The sequence below is a fragment of the Rhinopithecus roxellana genome, chromosome 4 (genome assembly GCF_007565055.1).
Source record: "Rhinopithecus roxellana isolate Shanxi Qingling chromosome 4, ASM756505v1, whole genome shotgun sequence".
Classification (NCBI taxonomy): domain Eukaryota; kingdom Metazoa; phylum Chordata; class Mammalia; order Primates; family Cercopithecidae; genus Rhinopithecus; species Rhinopithecus roxellana.
In genome coordinates this window covers 37,115,789-37,143,762 of record NC_044552.1, presented here as the reverse complement: position 1 = coordinate 37,143,762, position 27,974 = coordinate 37,115,789, and the positions used below count along the sequence as shown (strand labels likewise).

The 27,974-nt window shown below is 49.2% G+C and overlaps 1 protein-coding gene across 8 annotated transcripts in view; it reads right to left on the bottom strand.

Moving 5' to 3' along the window:
• Positions 1-308: 308 nt before the first annotated feature.
• The window catches only part of CUL9 (cullin 9), a 43,750-nt gene continuing 16,084 nt past the window's right edge, over positions 309-27,974 (bottom strand). For 2 of the 8 annotated variants that reach the window (XM_030928818.1, XM_030928821.1), the window contains 29 exons: positions 27,220-27,466; positions 26,702-26,807; positions 25,917-26,144; positions 25,547-25,637; positions 25,237-25,408; positions 23,266-23,371; positions 22,878-22,973; positions 22,437-22,612; positions 22,046-22,179; positions 21,494-21,673; positions 21,176-21,285; positions 20,613-21,100; positions 19,777-20,005; positions 19,502-19,691; positions 11,665-11,810; positions 11,392-11,521; positions 11,038-11,237; positions 9,622-9,869; positions 8,447-8,792; positions 4,302-4,442; positions 3,991-4,155; positions 3,581-3,744; positions 3,123-3,216; positions 2,515-2,589; positions 2,264-2,374; positions 2,009-2,126; positions 1,509-1,642; positions 729-802; positions 309-647 (listed from right to left, as the gene is read on the bottom strand). In XM_030928818.1, coding sequence (XP_030784678.1) covers positions 452-647; positions 729-802; positions 1,509-1,642; positions 2,009-2,126; positions 2,264-2,374; positions 2,515-2,589; positions 3,123-3,216; positions 3,581-3,744; positions 3,991-4,155; positions 4,302-4,442; positions 8,447-8,792; positions 9,622-9,869; positions 11,038-11,237; positions 11,392-11,521; positions 11,665-11,810; positions 19,502-19,691; positions 19,777-20,005; positions 20,613-21,100; positions 21,176-21,285; positions 21,494-21,673; positions 22,046-22,179; positions 22,437-22,612; positions 22,878-22,973; positions 23,266-23,371; positions 25,237-25,408; positions 25,547-25,637; positions 25,917-26,144; positions 26,702-26,807; positions 27,220-27,466 — 4,895 coding nt within the window. In that variant the 3' untranslated portion in view covers positions 309-451. Of the gene's footprint in view, positions 648-728; positions 803-1,508; positions 1,723-2,008; positions 2,127-2,263; positions 2,375-2,514; positions 2,613-3,122; positions 3,217-3,580; positions 3,745-3,990; positions 4,156-4,301; positions 4,443-8,446; positions 8,793-9,621; positions 9,870-11,037; positions 11,238-11,391; positions 11,522-11,664; positions 11,811-19,501; positions 19,692-19,776; positions 20,006-20,612; positions 21,101-21,175; positions 21,286-21,493; positions 21,674-22,045; positions 22,180-22,436; positions 22,613-22,877; positions 22,974-23,265; positions 23,372-25,236; positions 25,409-25,546; positions 25,638-25,916; positions 26,145-26,701; positions 26,808-27,219; positions 27,467-27,974 lie in introns of those variants that run through there. The other 6 variants (XM_010369710.2, XM_030928819.1, XR_004056832.1 and 3 more) reach the window with 6 other exon arrangements.

Genomic DNA, 27,974 nt, shown 5'->3' with positions numbered 1-27,974 from the left:
AGAAAAGCAAAACTCCATTTCAGAACCAAAAAAAAAAAAAAAAGAGTTGGGAGGAAGGTTGCTCCTGGGGGTGGCCACCCCCCTCTGTCTCCTCTGAACTGGGCTGGGGCTGCACCTGGCCCTTTCCATGCCAACCTTCACTTCCCTTTATCAGCTTAGGTCAGATGAGTCTGCTCTGAGCCTTCTCAGAGGATAGAAGAGTCCGGAGGTCTAAAGGAAACAGTAAAGATTAGGGGTGTGGATGGATATGGGGCCAGGGCAGTGGCAACTGATTGGCCCCCGGTGAAGCTGTCAGCCTGCTCCGAGACGTGTGTGAGAAAGAGGCCTTTATTCAATAAACAGAAAGAGGCACTGCAGACACTGGGAATCCCTCCCCATGACAAACGGGCAGCTCCCGCCCCCACAGCCCCGTGACTCTGGGGCGGCTCTAGGTGTTTCCTGCATTTGCCCCTCAGTCATAGGCCTCATCTTCATCCTCTTCCTCATCACCAAAGAAGAAAGTCTCTTGATCCAGGTTCTCAGACTCATCGTAGGAGAAGCTGTCATTGTCCAGCTCCTCATCAAACTCATCCTGCTGCCACTCGGGCACATCATCCTCATCGTCTTCCTCCTCTTCTTCCGCCTCTGGCCCTGAGGAGGCCTGGGGCCTAGGGAAAGCCACCACACTCAGCCCAGAGGAAGCTGCCATGTCCCACTGCCTCCTCCGTGGCTCTGCCCACCCCACTTACTGACTGCCGGGCACATTGGGTCCTTTTGTCTCCCAGGCCTCTGCTGATGGACTCTGAAGACCAACCCGGAAATCCTGGTGAGCAGACAGAAGGGTTTGGGAAGTAGGAGGTAGAAGGCATGGGGCCTTTGGACCCAGCATTCCTTCCACTGATGCTCTGTGAGGGCCAAGCTCCTGCTAGGACTGCTCCCCTCCAAGCACAGCACTTCATGAACCACTGCCTTTGTGAGCTCACTCATGGATGGTCTCCAGAGATACGGGGTACCAGGGTGAGGCACACCACCCTGTGCTTAAAGAGCTTACAGAATCTATGTATGTCTTTTCTGCCCACGTGACTTACTAGTCAGTAAGCAACCAGAGGACAGGATTCAGTTTAGACTCAGTATCAGGGCATTAGAGCTGGAGAGAGCCTGGGAGAGCCCTTGTTCCAGTGACCCCAATCCCCTGATGCCCACTCCTAGGATTTCAAATCTATATCTGGGAAGTATAGTCTGGAAAAGTTCCCCAAGTGATTCTGATAGGCACCTGACCAAATACCCTTGATGTGGGCTAGCCAACTCCTTTATTTTGTAGGAATCCCCAGGAGGTAAAGTGATAGGGTCCAGCAGCATCAGGCAGGTTGGCCTAGGAGCCAGGATGTGCACCCAGGTCTCCTAACATCCATTCACCCGCTTTGCTGCCTTTCCTTCTGGACTCACCCCAGGGCAGGGGCTGTGCTGGGACAGGAGGACCACAACCCCCGCAGAACGCAGGAGCAGAAGGGGTCTGGGCCAGGGAGTACCTGGGCGGAATGCTGCAGGATGGCAAGCAGCCTCTCCTGGATCCGTCGGAGCAGCTCCATGCCCGTGCTGAGGCAGTCAGCCCGCAGGAGTCGCAGAGAGGAGGCCAGGTCTCTGCACCGCAGCAGGGTCTCCTCTGCAGAGGGGGCAGGCACAGAGGCTCCCTCCCTTCTCATTCTCATCCATTCTTTCCTCCAACAAACACCTATGGAACATCTACCAAGCGCCAAGTGCAGCTCTAGACATTCTCATGAAGCTCCCTAGGGGAGCAGGGTAGAGACCAGAAACCAAGAAACATCCGCAAACATCTGCCCCTTGGGCACCTTACAATGTAGGCTTTCGACCTGAACTTTAACAGCCAGGCAGTGAGAAGGCCATGAGGAATGAAGAGGAAGAGGAGAGAGGGAAGGTGGGGCTACGGCTTGACCTGTTTGGGAGGGGCTAGGCTGTGCAGCAGAGGGGAGGAGGCAGGAGGAGGGCCTGGCCGGCAGGGGTGGCTCACCGAGGAGGATCTGCAGGGCATTGGTGTGCAACTCCAGGTTCTCCGTCTGCTGCTCCACCACGTCCATGTACTCTGCGTCCTGGCTGTAGAAGCTGTACACGCAGGCATAGGCCAGCACCTGCAAGGGCTCCCGTCAGCTCTCCCGCCTGCCCTCTCCTCATTCCCTTCATCCAGGCAAGTCTGATGAAAGCAGCCAGGCTCCCCAGACCCCTTTGGCATACCCCTCCCCTGCTCTCCTCCCCCACCCACTACCACCTTCCGAGCCTGCTCCAGTCCCTGGCAGGCATCATTGAGGAAGGTAAAGGATCTGGGCGGGGGCACTTCATGGATGGCAGACACCCGGTTCCGCAAGTTCACAGCAAATTCCTGTGTGGAGGAAGGTGTATCAGCACCAGCACAGGTGGCGCAGCACCACCTGCCCGGTCAGACCTTCAGCCCACCCCCCTCCACCCCGCCACCCCACCCTGCTTCTGCAGGCATCTACCCGCTGTTTCCTTCCGGCTCACCCGCGCCTGGTGATGGAAAGTGCACCTCTCGTTATAGTCCTGAAACCGCTTCTCCTGGCGAGCTGCCTTGCTTACCTAGCAAGGATATGTTGAGTGGGCTATTGGGTGTTTTGTTTGGACAGGAAGGAGTTAATAAGTGGAAAAGCCAACATTCATGGAGGCCTTTCTATACCTCCCCTGGTTATCTTCATTCAGTCCTCAAGACTATGTGGGGTAGGTCATATTATTCACCCCTTTTGCAGAGGCTGTTGAGGTTTGGAGAAGCAAATGAACTTGCTCAAAGCCACATGCTAAGCAGCAGAGCCAGGCTCTGACTGCAGGGTCCCTGCTCTTTCCTGCTCTGCCCTGCTGCCTCCTGTGAGTGTCTGGCCCTCCCCAGCCTTTCTGTAGCCACCTCGGTATGAGAAGTCCTGTTCTGGAGCTGAAGTTCCCTGTGAACAGACTTTCCAGCATCTGCAGGCCCAGGTGGCTGTCTTCCCTGCACTGAGCCTCTGTCCCAACAGCCAGAACACTGCACTGCACGGAGCCTGGTCTGCCCAGGACCTGGTAACAGCACCCCTCCCCGACGGCTCTGGGTCTCTGCCCTCCCCCAGTGCCCAGCGCCTTACCATGGCAGAGCAGTTGTAATAGTCTTTGTGATTTGGCTTCCAGGACTTGAGGCAGCGCCAGCAGAATCCATGGTTACATCTGGCACAGGTCATGCTATGGAGGAAGCTGGCTGGTCAGGGACTCCTGCCTCTGGGCAGGGGCGTGCCAGGAATGCCAAGGGCCCGGATGCACCGCTGCTGATGCTGTGGCCTCTGCTCCTGCCCTGATAAGTCTCCTTAGTCATACCCAGCCCTGCTGAATGCACCCCTGCTTTTGAATTCCCCCAGTCAGTGTGGACTTACAAGTGGGAAAAGGAACATTAAGATCCAGGAAGCCACCGTGGAGGCTGCCACGTGAGGGGCGGCTGAGGAACCGCCCTCTTTTGCTGAGCTTTACACTAAGCCTGTTCCTCCCTCCTTCTGCCAGGTTTCCTCCCTTCCCCTTGCCCTCTGGCTCCCCACAGTACCCCCCTTCTTACTGCAGGCACCCCTCGTTCTTCTCGATGGGAGCCTGACAGCTGGGACAGCGCTTGGAGATGAGCTTGGCCAGGTGCTTGCTCTGTGCCTCCATGCTCATGCCGTCATAGTAGCCGCCATCATCAACCCACTGAGACATGTGGCCACAGCTAGCAGGGTAGTGTGCCTAGGGCAAGAGGGCGTGGTAGGGACACAGCTAAGTCCTGAGGACAGCACGGCTGGTGTGCACAGGAGAGGGGGGAGCAGGCACAGGTCACATGTGGAGGGCTCCAGGAAGAGGAACATGGCTCAACTGGGTGGCAGAGGCTGAGGAAGGACAAGTCACAGTCTGTGTGTGTGGCAGGGAGGGGGTATTAAGCAGGGAAGGAGTGTGAATCCTTGCTCAGGGTCAGGGCCAGTGTGGGGCTCCCACCTCAGGGAAGCTACAGTTGAAGCAAGAGGCCCAGCCACACTTGGAGCAGGTGGTCCCACAGCCCAGGCCCTGGCGGCACAGGATGCGGTCGCAGCCCTGGGGATTGGTGCACCAGGTCAGGTTGGAGCAGCTCTCCACATAGCTACGCAGGAGCGCCTTCTCATACTGTGGAGACGCAGGTGCCATAAGGTGAGGGTATGGCTCTCCAGGATGCCACACCTCCAGGCCCCCAGACCCCGTAGCTTGGTCCACTCCCTGGGGCACACTCCTTTGGCTCTGCACTGGAGCCTCTCTCAGACGAGAGAGGATACCTTGGAGATGACCTCTGGCGAGGAGACGATGGCACGAATGAAGGCTCCGGTGGGCTGGGCGGGGCAGTCGGCAATGGGGCAGGTGCAATTCAAAACAAGGTTCTGCTCGATCCGAGTTGTCAGGTACTCATTCCAGCAAGACTGGGAGGGACAAAAGGAGGGCCTGCTCAGAGACAGTGTGGGAGCAGCACGGGGGAGTGTCCTGGTAACTAAGCTAGCGTCCCTCCTTCCCTTCCCCTCCACTACCACGTGGAAGCCCAGAGACAAGCCTGCCTCTACATCAAACAATGCTGACTCCTCTCTCCGGCTTCACTGAGACTGGCCCAAATTACAGTTGTCTTTGAGGATGGGGTAGGCTGTGTATTTGCCTAATCATAATTACTGTTGGGATGGACAAGGAGGGAATGGGTAGAAATAATCAAGAAAAAGGAGAATGATTCAAATTCTAAGAAAGATATGCAGAGAGCAGGAAGGTCTGAGAGAAAGGAGGCCTAGGAAATGGGTCGCCTGGGTGGCTGACAACACGGCTCTGGTCTCTCCTCCCAACTCCAGTGGCTTATCTCCAATAACTGTCTGGATGCTCCTGTCTCCGACTCATGCCTCCAACAGACCCAGCCTCTTCTCTACAAAACTGACTTGCCCATTGCGTTTCCCCCAAACCCTGATCAACTTGCACCACCGTCCCCCTCGTCACCAGTGTCGGAAACTTCATATCGTTCTTTTGCTCCCATGTCACTCCCCCACCCATGCTAAATCAGGCCATTATCCCCTCATCCCTAAACCACTGTGAGAGCCTGTTCTGATCCATGGTCTCCTCTCCCGGTCTCTCCCCACACCATCCATTTGGTCTATGCACGAGCAGCCGTCACAGACGTCTGAGCCTCCTACAATACTCCACGAACGACCCCTGCCTCTCACACTGCCTATGGCCATGCTTTCCAAAATGATGGGTCTAAACCCTCAGGAGACCGTGTGTCCATCATATCAAAGCTGCAGCATAAATGTGAAGCACCTGACTAGATCGTTTTTACTCAAAGTACCAGACCAAAGTAAACAAAACCCTTTCTGCATTGAAACAAACCCAGACAAGGCTGGGAAATTGAATGCAAATTCTTGCATTTTTGACATAGAACAGGGAAAATTTTCTCTGAATTCAGACCCTACTCTTATAGGCACACTGGTGCCTCAGGATCCCCCTCTGACCTGGCATCTCAGTCTGGGGACCCCCAGCTGCTCTCATGACTATTGTCCAACCCAAGTGGTGGGGCTCACCCTGGGAGCTGTCCTGCTGCTTCTCTTGCATTGCTGTTGTGCCGCTCAGCTGTGACCAGTGCTGCACAGGCTCCTCCTCAGCAGGGGCTTTTCAATCAGCCTGTTCATCTGCCTGGTTTTCAGGCCCCTTGTCTGTCTGTCTGTCTGTCTCTCTCTCTCTCTCTCTCTCTCTCTCTCTCTCTCTGACAGGGTCTTGCTTTGTCACCCACAGTGGAGGATAGTGGCACAATCATGGCTCAGCCTCAATCTCCTGGACTCAAGCAATCCTCCCACCTCAGCCTCCTGAGTAGGTAGGACTATAGGTGTGCACCACCATGCCTGGGTACATTTTTTTTCTATTTTTTGTAGCGACAGGGTCTTGCTATGTTGTCTAGGCTGGTCTCAAACTCCTGCGACCCCCCACCTCGATATCTCTACAGGCTTGGTACCCTGGGTCTGCTTCTTTCTCCTTGGGTAAGGCCTGCCAGGCCTCTCTACTTCATTCCAAATTCAAAAATCTACTGTCTACCTGCCAGTTCCACACAGGTGTCCAACAAACAGCTCAAACTTCACAGGGCCACAACAGAGTAAAGATGACACATGCCATCCACCCAGATGCTCAGGTCAAAAGCACAGGAACCATCCTTGATTCCCCTCTCTGAAGCCCCTACATCTAACCCCACCAAATCCCATCAGCTCCACTTCCAAATGTGTCCCAATCTGCCCTCTCTCATCGCCACTGCCCCTAGTCCAAACTACCACCATCTCTTGCCTCTAGTACGACAGTCAGCAAATGGGCATCTCTGCTTTCACTCTTGCTCCATCCAAGCCTTTTCTCCATATAATGGCAGAAGCAATCTTTTAAAAACTGTAGGGCCAGGTGCGGTGGCTCACGCCTGTAATCCCAGCACTTTGGGAGGCCGAGGCGGGTGGATCACAAGGTCAGGAGATCGAAACCATCCTGGCTAACACTGTGAAACCCCGTCTTTACTAAAAATACAAAAAATTAGCCGGGTGTGGTGGCAGGCACCTATAGTCCCAGCTACTCAGGAGGCTGAGGCAGAAGAATCGCTTGAACCTAGGAGGTGGAGGTTGCAGTGAGATGAGATCACACCCCTGCATGCTAGCCTGGGTGACAGAGTGAGACTCCATCTCAAAAAATAATAATAAAATAAAAATAAATAAATAAATAAAATAAATATAAATATAAACCAGATCATATCACTATTCTGCTTAAACCCACTATGGCTTCTCATAAAATAAAATCCACTGTCAGGCTGGGTGTGGTGGCTTATGCCTGTAATTCCAGCACTTTGGGAGATCAAGACGGGAGGATTGCTTGAGACTGCCAAAATTCAAATCCTGACCTTTGGCAAATTACTTCACCTCCAAGTGTCTCCCTCTGTCATGAAAAATGGCAGTAACAAAAATACCTACCTCATATAACTAGTATGAGAATTAAGTAAAATAATCCATGTAAACAGCACAATGCCTGGCTCACAGTGAGCTCCCATCAATATTATTAGCTCTCTGGTCATTTCTTGCTGGGATTTTTTTCAATACCTCATTTAGCACCCAGTGCTACGCACATAAGTCCATGAGAAATATTTGTTGAATGAAAATATGGAAGTGTAAAGGAAATAATTAAGAACCTGGGGAAAAGGGAGCATAAGCAACTATGTGAGAGGAGGAGCCAGAAGGAGAGCCAAAGGGAAAGAGAAAAATACACACACACACACACACGCATGCATGTGCACACAAGCACATGCAGACACGTCTATCACCCACTACTGGGGAAACGCTGTTGGGAGAAGCAGCTGGAATTCATGGCAACCAGGAGTGCCCCTCCTGCTAAACTGATGTGTTTGGGCTTGGCACCAGTTCTAAAGAGCTGTGAGGCAGGGAATATCAGACTCAGTGCTCCACGTTCTCTGTACCTCAGCCCCACTTTTTTTTACTTTTGAAGATGACTCACTCCCCATCTGCAAGCTTCTCTGTGTCCACTGTATAGAAGCAAGCCTATACAGCAAGAAGACCCTATGGCAGGGTCTCACTCTGTCCTCCAGACTGAAGTGCAGTGATGAGATATTGGCTCACTATAGCCTCCACCTCCTAGGCTCAGGTGATCCTCCACCTCAGCCTCCCGAATAGCTGAGACTATAGGTGTGCACCACCATGCCCAGCTTATTTTTGTGTTTTTTGTAAAGACGAGGTCTTGCCATGTTACCCAGGCTGGTCTCGAACTCCTGAGCTCAAGCAATCTGCCCACATCGGCCTCCCAAAGTAAGGTGATTACAGGCGTGCACACTACCTCACAAGGCCCATTTAAAAAAAATTAATTTTGTATTAAGTGAGAGTATATGATAAAAGTAGTGATAGTGCGCTGAGATGAGGGGACTTAAATGGTGATAAGGGCAACCACAAACTAGAGTTATCACCAATCTACTAACACTTTTGCAAACACTTCACAAAGTGCCTTGACATCTATTTTACACATATATCTTTCAGTTCTAACTTGGCCGATAATGGGAATCCCATGAGGATGCTTTAAAACTTCCTCCAGATTTCTCACCTCCAGAGATTCTGGTTCAATTAGTCTGAGGTATTGTCTGGGCATTAAGACTTATAAAAGCTTCCAGTGATTATAATATGAAGCTGAGCTGGAGAACCATTGATACATATCGCTAGATCCTAACCACCACCCTTTAGAGTGTCAAGGCAGGTGGTACCACTTACAGATGACAAAACTAGTTTAAGAGGGACTAAGAGACTAAATCCGCTATTGCCCTGGTGATGAAAATGGCAGTGCTGGGCTAGAACCCAAGAATTCCCAAGGAATTTTGTTAGGGTAGGGCAGAAAGCCAGGGGCAGGAGCAATGCTGGCGCGGCCTCACCTTACAGCAATAGTGCATGCAGCAGAGAGAGGGCAAGTAGTCGTCACACCCCAGAGGGCTCACGCAGACAGGGCAGTGGTCAGGCCGTGTGGGTACAGCCTGGACTTGGGGTACGCACAGCCCAGCTGCCAGCAGCAGTGGCTCAGGGTCCTCACTGTAGCTCTGCAGCAGCTGTTCGGCACCCCAGTGGGAATGAGCCAAAAGGTGCTGAGCGACATCTGGCTCTAAGTTCAGAGTCTCCTGCACCTGACACACCGTCTGCTTCATCAACCCTTCTACTTCCTGGGGGCTCATGGTGCGGCCTGCAGGCAACTGTAGAGATGCCAGGGTAGCCACAGCTTCTGGGCTTGTGGGGAGGGAAGAAACAGAAGTCAGTATTCCTGCACTGTTATCCAGCCTACTAACTGAACCCACCTGGCCCCCAGCTCCCTACTTGAGCATACTTGCTCGCTTGCCTAACCAGCCTCAGGATAACCACCCAAACCAACCGTCAGAGTAGGTCCTCCACAGGAGCACTTATAAATGTCAGGGTGGGGCTGGCTGTTGCAATGACTGGGGAAAAATAGGTATCTAGGGGTCAGGGTGCTAAAAGACCAATAGCTGATGGGACAGTCCCACTGTAGGTCTCACCCCAAATGGTGGCAGCACCTGTAGTGAGAACAGCAATCTCCATCCTTACTGCTCAAGTGTGGTCTGTGGACCAGCAGCACAGGCATCACAGAGAGCTCTGCTGTTAAATCTGCATTTTAACACTAGCTCCTTGTTGAGGTTTGAGAAAGATTACTCGAGATAATTCACTTTACACATGATGCAAACAGCGTGATACAAAAAGCAGGGCCATAACAGCTTCCAAAGAACATTAAAAAGCTTTAGGGGTGCTGGCTGATTAGTGAAATCCTATGGCAAATTCCTCTGTAGAACAAACTTCCTGAAAGTTTGTATATTTAACTGAGTAGAGTACATAGTTAGCAATCAATACATATTTGCAGGTCCCAATTGGAAAGGGGTGGTGGTGCTGGGAGGGTCAATAAAAACTATCAAAGTTAGGGAAATAACAGGGATAGGGAAAAGGGGATTAGACAAAGAAAGAAGGGAAGTGTTTCTCCACAAGGGATCTTGGTTTTGGCATGACAACCTCTCCCACCTCACTGCAAGGGGTCAGGTGGGGTGGCTACCTAGGCTTGGAGGTTTTGCTCTGGCTGCCACAGAAAGGGACATCTGCCTGACCCCGGCAGGGCCCCATGGGCTCTGGAGCAGCATACATCAGGATCTGGGGCCGGTCATCACGCCGTTTCACATAGCCCTGGCCTAAGAGGTGCAGGATGCAAGAGAGGACATCTGTACTGGTACAGGCCACGCCCCCAGCAACAGTGTGGCCCAGGGTTCCAGGAGGATTTGGACCCTTCTGCCAGGCCTCCAGCACCTGGATAGGAGGAAAGAAACAATAAGACCACTTTTACCTAGGAAGCAGGCTGCTGGGCTCAATGCCCAGCTCTGCCACTTATTCCTCCCCCTCTTTTTTTTTTTTTAAGAGACAATCTTGCTGTGTCACCCAGGCCAGGGTGCAGTGGCATGATCACAGCTCACTGTACCCTCAAACTCTGGACTCAAGTGATCCTCCCGCATGAGCCACGGTGTCTGGCGGCTCTGCCACTTACTAGTTGTGTGATTGTAGATTAGTTACTAAGTTTCTCTCTCTCTCTCTCTCTCTTTTTTTTCCAATAGAGTCTCGTTCTGTTGCCCAGGCTGGAGTGCAGTGGCACCATCTCTCACTGCAACCTCTGCCTCCTGGATTCTCCTGCCTCAGCCTCCCAAGCAGCTGGGACTACAGGTGTGCACCACCATACCCAGCTAATTTTTGTATTTTTAGTAGAGATGGGGTTTCACCATGTTGGCCAGACTGGTCACGAATTCCTGACCTCAAGTGATCCACCCACCTTAGCCTCCCAAAGTGCTAGAATTACAGGCGTGAGCCACAGCGCCTGGCCACTACTAAGTTTCTCATACTTCACTGTTCTTATCTGTCAAATGAAATAAAATAACATTTATAGGATTGTTGAGGATTAAATGATGACTTTTTTTCTTTTTGAGACAGAGTCTTGCTCTGTTGCCCAGGCTGGAGTACAGTGGCACAATCTTGGCTCACTGTAACCTCCACCTCCTGGATTCAAGTGATTCTCATGCCTTGGCCTCCCAAGTAGCTGGGATTACAGGCATGTGCCACCATGCCCAACTAATTTTTATATTTTTGGTAGACACAGAGTTTCGTCTTGTTGGCCAAGCTTGTCTCAAACTCCTGGCCTCAAGTGATCCGCCCGCCTTGGCCTCCCAAAGTGCTGGGATTACAGATATGAGCCACTGTGCCTGGCTGGATTAAATGACTTAATCATGCAAACTCTTAGAATAGGGCCTGGCGCATGGTAAACATTCGTGCCTTATCTTTACCTCCTATCTGCTCTGTCAGGCACAGAAAACCCAGATGGAAATGTCACCCTACAGAAGTCTTACATGGAAAGAGTTCACTGTGTTCATCCCCAATCCCAAGCATGACTCCCTCCCTCCCCCAACTTCATGGTCCCCTCTCTGCCTACCAGACAAACCAGCTGATCAATGTGGAGGCCCTTTTCCCCATGGGCTTTGAGAATACGAACAAGAAGACAGCTCAAGAGATTCCTCTTCTGTTCCAGGGTTCGGCCCTCATCCTTCTCTACGTTCAGGTACGCCTGGGGAGGTATCAGCCACAGGGCCTCCCCACTGCACTGGGGCCCAGGCTCATGAAGCCGCAGCACACCTGGAACCCACTCCCGGTCAGGTACCGGAGGAGGCAGAGGGACAGATGAATGGGGACTAAGATGACCCCATTCTCACCCCTACTACAGTCCCTCCATCCTGAGGGCGACCCCCCGACCAGCAGCAGAGGCTCAGCCTGGTCCCCAGTGACCTACCCCTGTGTGGAAAGTCCTGGCCCTCATGCAGGGTCAAAGGGCCATTCCCCGAGGTGAGGGGCACGAGTGCCTGGAGCAGCAGCTCTGGGGAGAGGGCAGAATCCTTCAGCAAGGTCTCTACTGACACCTCCTGATGAGGAGAAATGCCCAGTCAGGAGTCAAAGGAAAGAAAAGAAGAAGGGAGGAAGGATGAAAGGAGAAACAGAGTTTAGGAGGAGAACAGCGACAGACAAGGTGGCAGAGAAGACAGAGAGAGGCTAAGGGCTGAAGCACCTCTGTATGATTGAAATTCAGTAGCAGCCACATCTGCACGGTGGACACATGCAGTGTCTGGTTCCCAAACTGCAGCTCAGCCCGGCCCAGCCACGTCCACTGCAGTCGCCGATGTGGTCCCATGTCCAGGATTGGATGGTTCTGACCTAGGCAAGTGTCAAGGAGAAGAGTGGAGACACAGAATGGGCGAAACGAGGGGTTTAGGGGTTGAGGTGTCAAGCTTTGCTCCTACTAGTCCCTGCGGGGAGGAGGGTCCCAGCATTTTCAGACAGACAGATACCTTGTCAAGCTTCCAGATCTCAGCCTTCTCTGCGCCTGCCTCCCTGGTGAGCCACAGGTAACTAGGAGCCCATCTCTAGACCCAGAGCCTAGCCCTGAGCCAGGCAGGTTCCATGCAAAAACACCAGAGAGAAAGCACTTGCATTTTGCCCTCAAGGAGCTCACAGTTTTAAAGACCCACTGAGCTGGATCTCTTCCTCCTCCTGTTTCACAGCTCAGGCAAGGTGAGCCTGAGACATCTGTTCCTACTGGAAAGCAAGGAAGCTGTCAAACGGGGAGTATTAAAGGGATCAGGAGCCTACCTGAGAGATGCTCTCTGACCAAAGACGGGACAATTTGAGCATCAAAAAAAAAAAAAAAAAAAAAAATCTGCAATGTGTGATGGAACCACACAAAATATTTAAAAATCTATGAGTTCATAATGATATATTTTTAAAAGACCCCATTGGTTATATTTAAAACATACTAGAGAACCAACACATTATTTTTAAAACTAGTTAAAAATAATTGGAAGAGGAAACAATCAAGCCTTTCCTGTATAAACTGGACTTCAGGGTAAATAAACAGTTGGTGAAAGGAAATTTCTCTTGAAAGCATTCCAGCTAATACATGAAGAAGGAATGACAGAACTAGATATAACTATTTCATAACCCCTAATGAAATGATAGACCTAAGCAATGGTAGAAATGCCTGCCTGGTGAAAAGCTGATGGAAAATTACATGTAATGTGTAGACATGACTGACACACTGAAATCCGTTGATTCGTCTCAACATCACAAAGGGAGACAGGCTGAACCTGCCTCCTGGTGGAAGGACACATACCACCACTGAAGCGTTCTTGCCCGAGAAATCAAACCCAAATCTGAATAAGCCTCTACACCTACAAATCAGTTTTCAGGAAATAAAGGAGACAGAGGAATATGCTTGAAGACACCACATGAATGCAATCAGGAAAATCCAGCCTGTGAATGAATAACCCACTTTCCTCCAGAAATAACTGCAAGGAGGATAAAACGGGAGGTGGAAACCTATAGAGTAAGGGAGATGTAAGATAATGCAACCAAATGCAATGCATGGACCTTGTTTGGATCCTCACTAAACAAAATAACTAACCAAAAAACTCCAAGGCAATCAGGGAAATATGAGCAATGACTGTATACTTGATACAAGTTGCAAATTTCTAAATATTTGATAATTGTAGTATCCTTTTTTTTTTTTTTTTAAGAAAGAGCACTTATCTTTTAAATTTTGGGGGGGAATAGATGGGAGTACAGATTGAAGCAAGATTGGCCATGAGCTGATATATGTTGGAGTTTAGTCTGTCTACATTTGTATATGCTTGAAATTTATAATAAAACTTTTTAAATGAGGGTGAAAATAACCCTTCTCAGACAAAAAAACTGGTAGGGTTTTCCACCAAACTCCTCAATGAAGACACTTTTTTTTTTTTTTTTGAGACGGAGTTTCACTCTGTCCCCCAGACTGGAGTGCAGTGACATGATCTCAGCTCACTGCAACCTCCGCCTCCCAGGTTCAAGCAATTCTCCTGCCTCAGTCTCCCGAGTGGCTGGGATCACAGGCGTGTGCCACCATGCCTGGCTAATTTTTGTATTTTGAGTAGAGACAGGGTTTTGCCATCTTGGCCAGGCTGGTCTCAAACTCCTGACCTTAGGTGATCTGCCTGCCTCAGCCTCCCAAAGTGCTGGGATTACAGGCATCAGCCACCATGGCCGGCCTGAAGGCACTTCTAGCAGATGTATTTTACAAAGAAGAAGGACCAAGAGGCAAAGGAAATGGTGGCTAAAGCAATTGGCATGGTGGCAAATGTAAATATCCCTGAATAAATCATAATAATGACAATGTTGGAGGTTAAAAAAAGATAATTCTAAAATATGGAACAACAGTAATAAGTAATATGGGAATTAGAGCTGGAGTTAAGATTTTCTAAGATCCTTTTATTGTTCAGAAAGGTAGGAAGTGATATTAGCTAATCAAGGATACAGGTTAAAAATACAAGGGTATTCAATTATAAAAACAGAATGCCTAAGTTCTAAAACTGATACAGACAAAAAATAAATTTTTTAAAAACAATCAATCAATCCAAAAGAAGAAAGAAAAAAGACAGCACAAAAACCCAGGGTAGAATCATATGTACATAGGTGTTCAATTTATTCTTCTTTAAATATAAGAAGAGTAAACAAAAACACAAAATAAGTTAGAAACAGCCAATTAATGAATAATAAATGAATTCATTATGAGTTTATTATTTATGAATTTATTACGAATTTGTTACTCATAACGGGCTAAAATTGACATCTTAAAAAGAGATTGTCAGGTTGAACAAAAAACAAATTCTAAGTTTTTTTTTTTTTTTTTTTTTTTTTTGAGACAGAGTCTTGCTCTGTCGCCCAGGCTGGAGTACAGTGTCCGGATCTCAGCTCACTGCAAGCTCCGCCTCCCAGGTTCACGCCATTCTCCTGCCTCAGCCTCCCAAGTAGCTGGGACTACAGACGCCCGCCACTGCGCCCGGCTAGTTTTTTGTATTTTTTTAGTAGAGACGGGGTTTCACCGTGTTAGCCAGGATGGTCTCGATCTCCTGACCTCGTGATCCGCCCGTCTCGGCCTCCCAAAGTGCTGGGATTACAGGCTTGAGCCACCGCGCCCGGCCAAATTCTAGGTTTTTATAAGACGTGTGCCTAAAACACAAAGGGTATGGCAAAGTTAAAAGCAAAACAATCCCAGGGGAAATCCTAACAAAAATAGAATACTGGCATGATTTTAAAGTACCTTCCCTGACAGACCGCTTATTAATTGTAGCAAGGAGAAAAAATATGAACTATATGAGTGGAGAAAGCAAACAACCTCTTGGCCAGGTTGACAAAATTAACATCATAAAGAAGGGGCAGATGAAAACTGTGTGCTTCAGGGTGTAAAGCCTTGAGAACATGCCCGCCACATACTTAGTATTTTGCCTGGGAATGTATAACCTGAATCTAATCATGAAGAAATATACCAACTTAAAATGAGGAACCATTTTTAAAAAGTAGGCCAGGAATGGTGGCTCACGCCTGTAGTCCCAGACTTTGGGAGCCCAAGGTGGGCAGTTCACAAGGTCAGGAGTTCGAGACCAGACTGGCCAATATAGTGAAACTCCATCTCTACTAAAAATACAAAAATTATCCGGGTGTGGTGGTGGGCACCTATAATCCCAGCTACTCAGGAGGCTGAGGCAGGAGAATTGCTTGAGCCTGGGAGGCGGAGGTTGCAGTGAGCTGAGATTACACCATTGTACTCCAGCCTGGGCAACAGAGCAAGACTCCATCTCAAAATAAATAAATAAATAAATAAATTAATTAAATAAAATAAAAAATATAAAAGGGGACGGACACGGTGGCTCATGCCTGTAATCCCAGCACTTTGGGAGGCCAAGGCAGGCAGATCATGAGATCAGGAGTTCAAGAACAGCCTGGCCAATATGGTGAAACCTTGTCTCTATTAAAAATACAAAAAAATTAGCCATGCGTGGTGGCGTGCGCCTGTGGTCCCAGTTGCTCTGGAGGCTGAGGCAGAAGAATCACTTGAACCTGGGAGGCAGAGGTTGCAATAAGCTGGGATCGTGCCACTGCACTCCAATCTGGGCGAGAGAGCAAGGCTCTGTCTCAAAACAAACAAAAAAAAAAAGTAAAAGGACCATATTCTCCAGAAATGTCAGTGTCATAAAAGGCAAAGGATGGGGAATGGGGAACTAGTCCAGACTAAAGGAGACTAAAGAGACATGCCAACTAAATGTAACAGGTGATCCTAGACTGATCCTGTCCTGGACAAAAAAATGAAGTCATAGAAGACATGATGGGTCAGTTGAAACAATTAGAATGGCTGGGCGCGGTGGCTCACGCCTGTAATCCCAGCACTTTGGGAGGCCGAGGTGGGCAGATCACAAGGTCAGGAGATCGAGACCATCCTAACATGGTGAAAACCCTATCTCTACCAAAAATACAGAAACAAAATTAGCCGGGCGTGGTGGCGGGCACCTGTAGTCCCAGCTACTTGGGAGGCTGAGGTGGGAGAATGGCGTGAACCCGGGAGGTGGAGCTTGCAGTGAGCTGAGATCACGCCACTGCACTCCAGCCTGGGCTACAGAGTGATACTCTGTCTCCAAGAAAAAAAAGAAAAGAAAAGAAAAGAAAAATTAGAATATGGAGGCTGGGCACGGTGGCTCATGTCTGTAATCCCAGCACTTTGGGAGGCTGAGGCAGGAGTTTGAGACCAGCCTGGCCAACATGGTGAAACCCCGTCTCTACTAAAAGCACAAAAATTAGCCAGGCGTGGTGGTGGGTGCCTGTAATCCCAGCTACTCAGGAGCCTGAGGCAGCAGAATCACTTGAACTTGGGAGGCGAAGGTTGCAGTGAGCTGAGATAGCACTACCGCACTCCAGCCTGGGGGACAGAGTAAGACTCCGTCTCAAAAAAAAAAAAAAAAAAAAAAAAATAGAATATGGAAAATAGATCACAATACTTATACCAGAGTTAAATTTTTGAAATTGATAAATGAACTGTGGTTATATAAGAGAAGACCTTTATTCTTAGGAAATATGTACTAAAGTACTTAGGGGCAAAGGGCCAGCATATACGCAATTTATTCTCAAAGGTTCAGAAAAATAAGTCTCTCTATACATACATATATACACACATATACATAAACAAAGGGCAAATAGTAAAAGCAAACGTTAACAAAATGTTAACAAAAGGTAAACTTGGATAAAGAGTATGTAGGTATTCTTTGTATTATTCTTGTAATTTTTCTGTAAATTTGAAATTATTTCCAAAGAAATTTTTTCAAGTAAAGGAATAAGCCAGGTGCAGTATACACAGAAATATACGCGAAGAAAAAAAAAAATCTGAACCTGATGAAACCTCTAGATCTAACTTTCATTATTAAAAAGTTTAAGGAAGCCAGGTACGGTGGCTCACACCTGTAATCCCAGCACTTTGGGAGGCTGAGGTGGGAGGATCGCTTGAGTCCAGGAGTTCGAGATCAGCCTGGCTAACACGGCAAAACTGTGCTTCTACAAAAAATACAAAATTTAGCTGGGAGTGGTGGTGCACAGCTATAGTCCCAGCTACTTGGGAGACTGAGATGGGAGAATCACTTGAGCCTGGGAGATGGAGGTTGCAGTGAGCCACCCAAGATCGTCACGCTGCACTCCAGCCTGGGTGACAGAGTGACACCCCCTCTCAAAAAGTACAAGTAAAAGGACAAGTTGCATACTTTGAATGGTTAAAATGGCAAATATTATGCTAGTTATATTTTACCACAATTTAAAAAAAAAGGTATGCAAAAGATTAAGAACTTCTCTCCATGCAAAAACAAAAAGCTAAAGATAGAAAAAGATAAACTGCAAAGACAACAACCAAAGAAAGTCGGGGTCCTATTAATGCCAGAGAAGCAGGCTTCTAGGGAAAGAGCTTTATTACAGAGAAAGTCACTTCATAATAATGTCTCATTGGCTCTGGAATTTCTAAACCTGCATGGTCCGTCATAGTAGCCATTAGCCACATGTAACTATTTAAATTTAAGCTGATTATGACTGAGCGCGGTGGCTCATGCCTGTAATCCCAGCAATTTGGGAGGCCAAGGCAGCTGGATCACCTGAGGCCAGGAGTTCGAGAGTAGCCTGGCCAACACGGTGAAACCTCGTCTCTACTAAAAATACAAAAATTAGCCGGGCATAGCGGTGCACACCTGTAATCCCAGCTACTCAGGAGGCTGAGTGAGGTAGGAGAATCGCTTGAATCCAGGAGGCGGAGGTTGCAGCGAGCCAAGATCAAGCCATTGTATTCCAGCCTGGGTGAGACAGCGAGACTCTCTCTGTCTCAAAAAAATTAAAATAAAATAAAATAATAAATTGATTACAATTAAATGAAATTATTTAGTTCCTCAGTTATATTAGCCACATTCCAAGTACTTAATTTCCATTCTATCATACTGAATAGTGCAGAAAATAATTTTTCCATCATTGTAGAAAGTTCTACTGGATGGCACTGTTAAACTATTTTAACCTTCTAACAAAATAGCCAAAAAATATATATACAGTAAAACCAGTATGATTAGCAATTTTGAAAAATTCACCATCATAGTGGTAATTTTAGCACACCTCTCTCAGTAGTAGATCAAGTAGACAAAAACTACTAACTTTACAGAAGATGTAAACAAAACAATTAACAAGGTCAATTTGGCGAAATATGTAGAATCCAGTTAAGAATACACATTCCTCTTAATCACACATGAAACAGGTAAAATATGACCATCTACTAGGCCATAAAGAAGCCTCAATAAACTGCAAAGATTCAGAACCATAGAAACCATGCTCTTTGGCCACAGGGGAATGAGGGTAGAAATATAAAACAAAAAAATAACTGAAGAAAAACTTGTTTGGAAATTAAAAATATATTCTTCTGAAAAACAAAATAAAGAAAAACTTAGAAATTTAAAAATTCTTAGAACTAAACAATAATAAAAATAATACATAATAAAAACTTATGGAACATCCCAAATGTCCATCAATAGCAGAAAGGGTAAATACAACCATACAATGGAATATGACTCAGCAAAAGAAATGAATAAACGAAAGATACCCCTGACAACTTGGATCACTCCCACGGACAGTATGTTTCGTGAAAGACATCAGACACAGCGGAATACTGTATGATTCCATTTACATGATGTTCAAATACAGGCACAAATCTATGGTGATAAAGGTTAAAAATAATGATTTCTCCTGGAAGAAGACATTGACCGGAAAGGGGGCATGAAGGAGAGAGCCTTTCATGATGCTGGAAATGTTCTGTATCTTGATGGGGGTGTGAGGGAGGTAGATATATGGGTGTATATTAATATAATAATTCATGAAGCCTTATAATTAAGATTTGTGCACTTTACTGAATACTAGTTATATCCCAATCTGAAAAATCTTTTTGGCCAGGCACAGTGGCTTACCGAGGTGGGTAGATCACCTGATGTCAGGAGGTCGAGAGCAGCCTGGCTAACATGGTGAAACCCCGTCTCTACTAAAAATACACAAATAGCCGGGTGTGGTGGTACATGCCTGTAGTCCCAGCTACTCGGGAGGCTGAGACAGGAGAATCGCTTGAACCCAGGAGGCAGAGGCTGCAGTGAGCCAAGATCACACCACTGCACTCCAGTCTGGGTGACAGAGTGAGACTTCATCTCAGAAAAAAAAAAAAAAATCTTTAAACTTTATAGGATGCCACTAAAGCAGTATTGAGGGGAAATGAAGTCTTAAATACTTTTATTTGGAAAAAAGTCTGAAAAGACTAAAAATCAACGTTAGAAAAAGAAAACAGAACAAATTCATAGAAAGTCAAAGGAACTGATGAGAGCAGAAATTAATGAAACTACAACCCATGCTTTCTCATCCCTCTGTAGGAGCTGATATTTTTCTTCATATCTATATCCTGTCCCAAGGTCCTCTCCTCTTCCTCTCTTGCCACCCCCAGTCTCACCCCGATCTCCAATTTCCTCTCCCTAGTTCCTCACTCTGGCTGTAGAAACTGGAGAAACGGTCAAGGGCATCACAGAATTCTGTGGGAAGGCACTTTCTGGGATGGTACAGGTAGCAGAGTGGGGAGACCGGCCAGCAGCGTGGTGACAGGACCAGTATAGAAATGGCTGGACTTGGATCTTCAATAAATAATTCTTTCTCAGCTTCCTCCTCCTCCTCTTCCTCCTGAAGGACAGAAGGATTTCAAGGGCCCTTGGGCTCCCTTCTTTGGTCTAGTCTTCTCTCACTCTCCTATTCTCCCTGCTCTTACCTCCTCTTCCTCTAGTCTCTTTTCCTCCTCGTCTTCCTGCTCCAAGAACAACTTGTCGAGCCGCTGGAGCTGGAAGAGGTGGAACTGGCGCTGCAGCTCCTCAGAGGTACTCAGGCTCTGCAGCATCAGCTGGGGGAGGCGGTTGGGAAAACAGAGGCCAATCTCCTCCAGCACGGCCCCCTCCAGCCAGCTCGAGCCAAAGCTCAGGAGACGGTCCGCCATGTAATGCCTGCAGCACACACAGCCCGGGCCAAGCCTCAGTGTGGGTGCCAGTGTGGCCCAGCCTCCCCCTCGAGAATGTAGGTCCCTCTGTCCCTCTGCCTGGGTCACACATCCTACCTCACCTCTTCTCTCCCACTCCCTTTCCACCAATGCATGACCACCTCCACTTTTTTCTTTTCTTTTCTTTTTTTTTTTTTTTTGAGACAGAGTCTCGCTCTCGTCACCCAGGCTGAAATGCAATGACGCAGTCTTGGCTCACTGCAACCTCCAACTCCCAGGTTCAAGCAATTCACCTGCCTCACCCTCCCGAGTAGCTGGGATTACAGGTGCCTGCCACCACGCCACCACTCCTGGCTAATTTTTGTACTTTTAGTAGAGATAGGGTTTCACTATGTTGGTCAGGCTGATCTTGAACTCCTGACCTCAGGTGATGTGCCCACCTCGGCCTCCCAGAGTGCTGGGATTACACATGTGAGCCACCGCGCCTGGCCAGCCATCTACATCTTTATCTCTCCTCTGCACAGCCTCTTTTCTCATCTCCCCTATAAGACTCAAATCTGTCCACTCTCTAGATCTAGGCTTCCCATCCCCTACCCCTCCAGACCTGCACTCACTGATAGAAGTGCTCAAAAGTTGTGGCCAGTTCCAGACCAGAAAGGACCATAATGGGTTCCAAGTGCCGCTGAAGCTGCCCCAGCATTTCCACTCCAGGGGCTCCACCAATCAGGCCACCCTGGATCTGCTGGTCAATGTACCTGGCAAACTGCTCACTCATCTGGGGGCAGTGGAAAGGGCATGGGCAAACCATGAACGAGGGAGTGGAGGAGACTGGGGAGCGAAAGGAGGTGAAAGGGCAGAGCAGAAAGCAATGAACTTGGAACATGAGCTTATAGCCCTGTGGGGAGCTGGTGGGACTCACGTGAGCAGCAGTAAGGAAGGACTGCTGCAGCAAGGCGCCAGAGAAGCCACTGCGCAGAGCCAGCGTGAAGGCTGCCCGAGGCCCAAACAGCTCGGAGCCTGCTCTCTGCAAGTGCTCATAGAGTTTACAGTAACGAGGCACAAAGTCTGGGGACCCCCAAGCTGCAGCCAGGAATCTGCCAACCTGAGGAGAAAGGCAAGAAATGACATAAAAGGAGCAGCCCCTCCCCTCCGCAGACTTCTGCTTGCTTCTGCCCACCTGCTCCTGCACCACGCTCAGCCAGCATTGGGTTATGTTCCTCAGGCTGCTGCTTGGAAGCACTGGCAAAGGCGCCGGGTTCCGGTCCCGACCCTTACTGTTCTTGCTGACTGTAGAGACAGAGGGAGAAGGAAGGGGTTTCATCTCAGCCTCTGGGTGAGTACACCAGTCTTGGGTAGTGATTTCCTGGAAAGGCCAGGAAGTCTCAGGGGCCTGGAAAGGCTGGTAGCAAAGCAGCAAGAGTAAGATCCAGGGAGAAGGGAGCCAGATACACCACTGCCCGCAGTCTAAGCTCCATTGGCCACGGTTAGGACTTACAGGGCCGAGTGGATGGCTCAGGAGAAGGCCCAGGAGGAGGCTCCACATGCACCAGCAAGTGGCAAAGGCGACGAATTCGAGAAGCAAAGGACGCTGTTCGACTCAGGGGGTTCTGAGAGCTCTCTCTCTGTTCTAAGTACTGATCCAGCAGCCATCCCAGGGCACTCACACCTTCCGCATCTGAAAGAAGACAGGTCAGGAACGGGTCTCTATGGGAGATGGGAGAACAGACAGCCCAGGGCAGAGGAGGGAGAAAGATCAATTGTACAAAAAGGCTTGAGGGGTAGTGGGGCCCTAGTCCTCCCCTCACCAAGGTTTGCTTCAGCTGGAGTCAGGGGAGATGGTAACAGGGCGGGGATGGGGTAGTGGGGAAGATTCAAATACCAGAGTCTCAGGGAGCAGTGCCTGGGGCAGGAAGGAGAGAGGAACATTGAGGTGACAGGCCTTCAGGGACAAAGACAGGAACCAAAAGAACCAAGAGCATTAACTCAGGTGATCACTGGGAATAAGGACAAGGAACTGGTTAGTGGGGCCAGGTGTCAGCATGGTTACCGGGAGAGGTGATGTTCTGCACCAGGGGGCTGACCAGGGCCTCCCAGCAGGTCTTGCCCAATGCTTGGGCGGCCTCATCATCAGGGAGGAAGCGGTCAGCAAAATTCTGCTCATGGCGTAAAACCCTGTTCAGTCTGGGAACAAACAGTGCACGGTGGAGGATTAAAGGCACTGATTTCCCAGAGGCCTCCATTCAAGTGCAGATCAGCTCCCAATCACCCGTTTGGTCCCTGACCCAACTTGTCCCAATCAACACAAACTTCTCACCTATGTTCACCTTCCCCCTCATGTCCTGGCTGCAGCTTTCCCTTCCAGACTCCCACAGAAGCATCCCTCCTACTTCTTAGTGCCCTGTTCCCTTACCCATCTTCCCTCCTCAGGCCCTACCCACCTGGGACAGAGCTGGAGGAGGCGCCGGCGGTCCTCTGCTATGTCCCGGCTCCAGGCTTGTGCCCGAATTGTGTAGAAGAGACATGTTCGGCGACACAGCTGCTCCCGGAACAGTGGCCAGAATGTGGGCTTAGGGCCCAGGACCTCCACACCCCGAACCCGGGTGTCAATGCCGCCCTGGAACATGCACAGACTTATCTGTCACCTAAGCCGCTTGAGCAACTAAGTACTACCAAAGCTAAGCCTCCTGCCCTGAGCTCCCTAGAACTGCTCAGGACATCCCCACATCTCTGGGACTCAACAGGTCCCTGGGCCATCTCCCAAGCAGATCAAGGAGAAACCTTGGCTAAAGCCCTGGCCTCTAGATGTTAGAGAACACAGCCACTCTGAAGACCCTGTGCCACCTCCTTCTCCTCAGCCCCGGCTGACGCCCTGGCACCACCTGCTGGCAGCGCTTTATGCGGATCTGGATGATAGGCCAGAAGCGGTTCAGATTCTCCAGGAGGATCACCCGGCTGGCAGAGGGCATCACATTCACCTGGCAGGGCAAGGGAGAAGAGGGAAAGGAGAGAGTTGTCACCTCCAGAAACAGGGTTGGAAAAACTGTTGAGAGTAACCAAGTTGGTCATGGTGTGTGCCCTTCACTTCTCCTGCAGAGCCCAGGGATGGACATGGCTCTGCATCCCTAATCCCACTCTCACTGCTTACAAGGCAATGCCTTCCCAGGAGGAAGGGATGTCACCATTCCCCAGGGACTAGGTCCTTCCCACAGGCACTGGGACAAAAAGAAGGATGTGGAGCAAGGTGAAGGGGGGCACAAGGGTTCCCACCGTGTTGAGCTCAGTGCTGATGCAGCTGGTGCTGTCACCCCCAAACACCACCACCCTGGCTGGCATGTAGCTTGAGTCCTCACTGGCCACCAACAAAGTGAGCTGCCTGGGAAAGAAGAAAGGAAACAGTCAAAGCTTGGCCTCTGGACATGGTGGCTCACACCTGTAATCCCACCATTTTGGAAGGCTGAGGTGGGAGGACTGCTTGAGGCTAGGAGTTTAAGATCAATCTGGGCAATACTGCAAGACCCCACCTCTACAAAATAAAAATCAAAAGAAAGAAAGAGAAAGGCCAGAGCCCTGGTTTTAGTTCAAAACTATTTCAAGCCACCACTTCTTTCTCGGGCTCCTGTTTCTCTGCCGGCTCCTGACGCAGCTGTCCCCACAAGACCCTCTGCTCTTCCCTTTATATTCCGCCAAAGTGACTTAATTGAAACCCACAGTTTCAACTGAAAATTAATACAGAGGACTCCAAATCCACATCTCTATCCCAGACCACTCTCCTGAGCTTTCATGCTGTGTCCCCAACAGGTATTTCCATGTCATGTCCCATAGGCGCCTCAAAGTCAACATGCCCAAATGAAATGATCATCTGTCCACATAAACTTGTCCCACTTCCTATTTCTCCCCTGGGAAATAAAACTTCCGTACACCCAGTACTCAACTAGAATACTGTCACTGTGGCCTTCACCTTCTCATGGCTTCCCTCACCCAAAGGCAAGCCTTGTGGACTCCACCTCTGAGGATTTCCCAGTCCATTCCCACTCCTGCTGTCTAACTGAACACATGGATCCTTTCTCTACTAGACCACTGCATAAACCTTCCATCTCTTTCTTCTGACCTCCAACCCAAACTCCCATAATTGCCAGAGTGAGCTTTCTCAATAAAAAAATCTAGTTTTCGGCCAGGCGTGGTGGCTCATGCCTGTAATCTCAGCACTCTGGGAGGCCGAGACGGCAAATCACAAGGTGGGGAGACTGAAACCATCCCGGCTAACACGGTGAAACTCCGTCTCTATGAAAAATACAAAAAATTAGCCAGGTGTGGTGGCGGGCACCTGTAGTCCCAGCTACTCGGGAGGTTGAGGCAGGAGAATGGCGTGAACCCAGGAGGCGGAGCTTGCAGTGAGTCGAGATTGTGCCACTGCACTGCAGCCTGGGCCACAGAGCAAGACTCTGTCTCAAAAAAAGAAAAAGAGAAAGAAAAAAAATCTAGTTTTCTCTCTTCCCTTCTTAAAATCTTCTAATGGCTCTCCAAGTTTTGGAATAAAGTTCAAACTGCTTAGCTCACAAAACACTTTGTGATCTGCCTTTGCCTACTTTTCTGGCCTGTATCTTCTGCCACTTATAGTTTTCACTGCAGCCAAACATGATTACTAAAGTCCTTCCAAATACAGTTTCTTACTTCCATTTTGCACATATGCTGTCCTTGTGCCTAGAATATTGCCCCCTCTTTATCTACCTAATTTCAATGTCAAAACCCAGTTCAGTCACCCCCTCCTTCCAGAAGGAAGTCTGCTCTGATGCCTGTCCGTCTCAGGTCCACATGTAGACAGCAATGCTTTTTCTTACTCTGTGCTCTTACTTGATTTTCTAGTGTAGCTCCCCAGCTGGAATGTAGGTACCGTATCTTATTGTCCTTCTATTTCCAGACCCTTGCACAGTGCCTGACACAAATGCCTGGCATTAAACAAATGCCCACAGGAGAAATGGATAAGTGAGCTGTTGATCTCCCTCAACACTAAGCACAGGGCAGTGCCATCTGTACCTGTTGGGGTACAGGTCACCAGATTCCAGGAGTGAGGGGAAGTCTATACTCAGCGCAGCAAAGGCAGGCCAATGTGTCTATGTGTTCACTGCACAAAATAGGTTTGAGTGTGTCCCCTGGATTATAGCTGGGGTTGTGTGTATCTGGGTGCTTTGGGGAAGTATCCTGGGGCACAGCAGAACATTCACATATGTGTGTTCACACCTAACAAGAACACCACGGTGCATGTGCAGGGTGATGTAGTGGGAGCCGGTGCTGCCGTTGGACTCCCAGTAGGTCTTGGGGTTGTGGTCCATCAGCTTGCTGGCCCGGTGCGGGTTGGAGGACACCTCCACCTTCTCCCAGCACTTGTCCTCCTTCACTTCCACACTGGAGCCTGGGGGCAAGTGGGAAGGGGTGGCGGTCACAGCCAGGTTAGTTGAGAGAGGGAAAAGGAAAAGGTCTAGGGAGCAGGAAGGGAAGGGGAGAACAGACACTGGATGGGAGCCAGGAGAAAGCAGATGAGGGCACTAACCCTGGCAGAGATGCCTGAGGAACACATCAAAGAAGGGGATATTGATGGGTTGGTGGGTTCGTCTGTGGTCTTCGATCTGGCCCAGCACCATCTGCAGCCGGAACATCAGGGAGAATGAGGAAGGGGAGAGGGAGGAACACAGAGAAACACCCAGAAACAGGTCGACAGAAAAAGTAAAGGGTCAATGGTACACTCAACTCCTCTCTCCCCACATTTTGACAGAACCATGTGGAGTCAAGGTTAGGAAACAAGTGCCCCAGATTTGCTACAACCGGTGCCAAACAGGGATACCAAAGAGGAACACAGTGAATCCCCTTCCCCTGCTTCTGACTTGCATTCTCTCAGCTGCATACCCACAGCCGCTCCTCACCTGAATGCAGCCAGCCAGGATGCTAGAGGTGAGGTTGCTATAGAGCTGTGCGTACTTCTCACACTCTGTCACCAGGTCCCGAAGCTCACAGCCCAGCAGCAGCTGAGCTGAGTGCTTGTCCAGGACTTTGGAGAGGACCTCTTTTGCTCCCAGGCAGCAGAGCACCACAGCATAGTCCTTATGCATCAAGGCCAGGCGATGTAGGAAGCAGGTCAGCTCCTGAACAATCTGAGTCCAGAGCCACATAGATTAATTTACAGGAAACAAGAGGTAGGATATGTAAGGATTGAGGAGAGGGTTCAGTAAAGGAAGTGTTGTGGCTGAGATTGCGGAGACATGCCAACGCCCCGGGAAACAAGAGTGCCAAAGTCAGGGTGGAGTTAAACAGAGGAGTGCTGGGACTCCAGAGTGAGTTGGCAGAACAGAGCTTCGGCATAGCTTTCCAGGCTGCTTCTTGCCGGGCCAAGCTATGTTAACCCCGGTGCCTGAGCCTTGCTCTCCAATGCACAAACCCTGAAGGGAGGAAAGCTGTTTGGATTGGTGAATGTGGGCTTCTCCTTAGTCCAGAATCTCAAATCCAAATCTAAAATCATCTAAAAGGTTTATACTTCAAAGATCCCAGTTCTGGAGACTCTTAGATTACATTACCCTTCCTCTTCCTACAACCATCCCAGTGCCCCAAGATCCATTCAGAAAGTCCCTGCTGTGCCCTTCAGAGCCTCACAAGGAAGTTGGTGCCTCAGATGCTGCCCATCCCTCCCTTCCCCTTGCCAGGGTTCTAGTACCTCAAAGTCACTGCTAGGGCCACTCAGGCAGTTGAGGCAGGGTTCCAAGACCTCGTGCCAAGGGAGGACCATTGCCTCAGGGAAATCCAGCAGTCGGGTTATGACCCTGGTGAGAGGATAGAAACGAGTAAAGTCAGGCCAGGCGCAGTGGCTCACGCCTATAAATCCCAGCACTTTGGGAGGCTAAGGCGGGCAGATCACCTGAGGTCAGGAGTTTGAGACCAGCCTGACCAAAATGGAGAAACCCCATCTCTACTAAAAATACAAAAGTAGCTGGGCATGGTGGAGCATGCCTGTAATCTCAGCTACTCGGGAGGCTGAGGCAGGAGAATCGCTTGAACCTGGGAGGCGGAGGTTGCAGTGTGCTGAGATCGCGCCATTGCACTCCAGCCTGGGCAACAAGAGTGAAACTCCGTCTCAAAAAAAGAAAAGAAAAGAAAAGAAAAGAAACAAGTAAAGTCCCTGAAGTCTGCCAGTTTCCCTCGTCCTAATGCATGGTGCCTCAACAGGCCTCTCACCTCAGCACAGACAGCAGCAGAGTCTTGTTGGGCCCCGGAGCATCCAGAGTCCGCAGCAACAGGAGGAAAGGCTGGGTCTCCTGCTGGAGGCGCTTGAGGAGGGGCCTCACGGCACCCCCGGGGCTGCCCTCACGGCACAGCACACGCTCCAAGTCCAGGAGTAGTTCTGCAGATGGGCCCCCAACCAGGGATCGAATCAGTAGCTCAGGGGACCCATCCTGACCCTGGATGATGGGGGTCTCTAGAGCTGCAGCCAGACACACCGGACGGAAAAATGCGGATGAAGAGTCTTAACAGTTTGCCAAACTGAGAACTGGGAAGGTCCAGAAAATCACCCCAAAATTTTCCTTCTATACTGAGGATGTCTACAGTTTTTAACCAAACTATGGGAGACTTTCTTTCCTGATCCCAAATACAAACCTAATCACATTTGAAAAAAAAACTAGTATAGCAAGCATTGTCAAGTTAAACACAAGACATTTTAAATCTCTTATAGTTGTATTATTAAATGTTAGCTATAGTAAATATTAACTATGATGATTACATTCCTGTACTACCTGCATGGTGGCTTTAGGTACACAGACTAAGAGATACATACATATTTCCTATTTTTCTTTTTTTTTTTTTGGAAATGGAGTGTCGCTCTGTCACCCAGGCTGGAATGCAGTGGCGTGATCTCAGCTCACTGTGATCTCCACCTCCTGCACTCAAGCGATTCTCCTGCCTCAGCCTCCCAAGTAGCTGGGATTACAGGC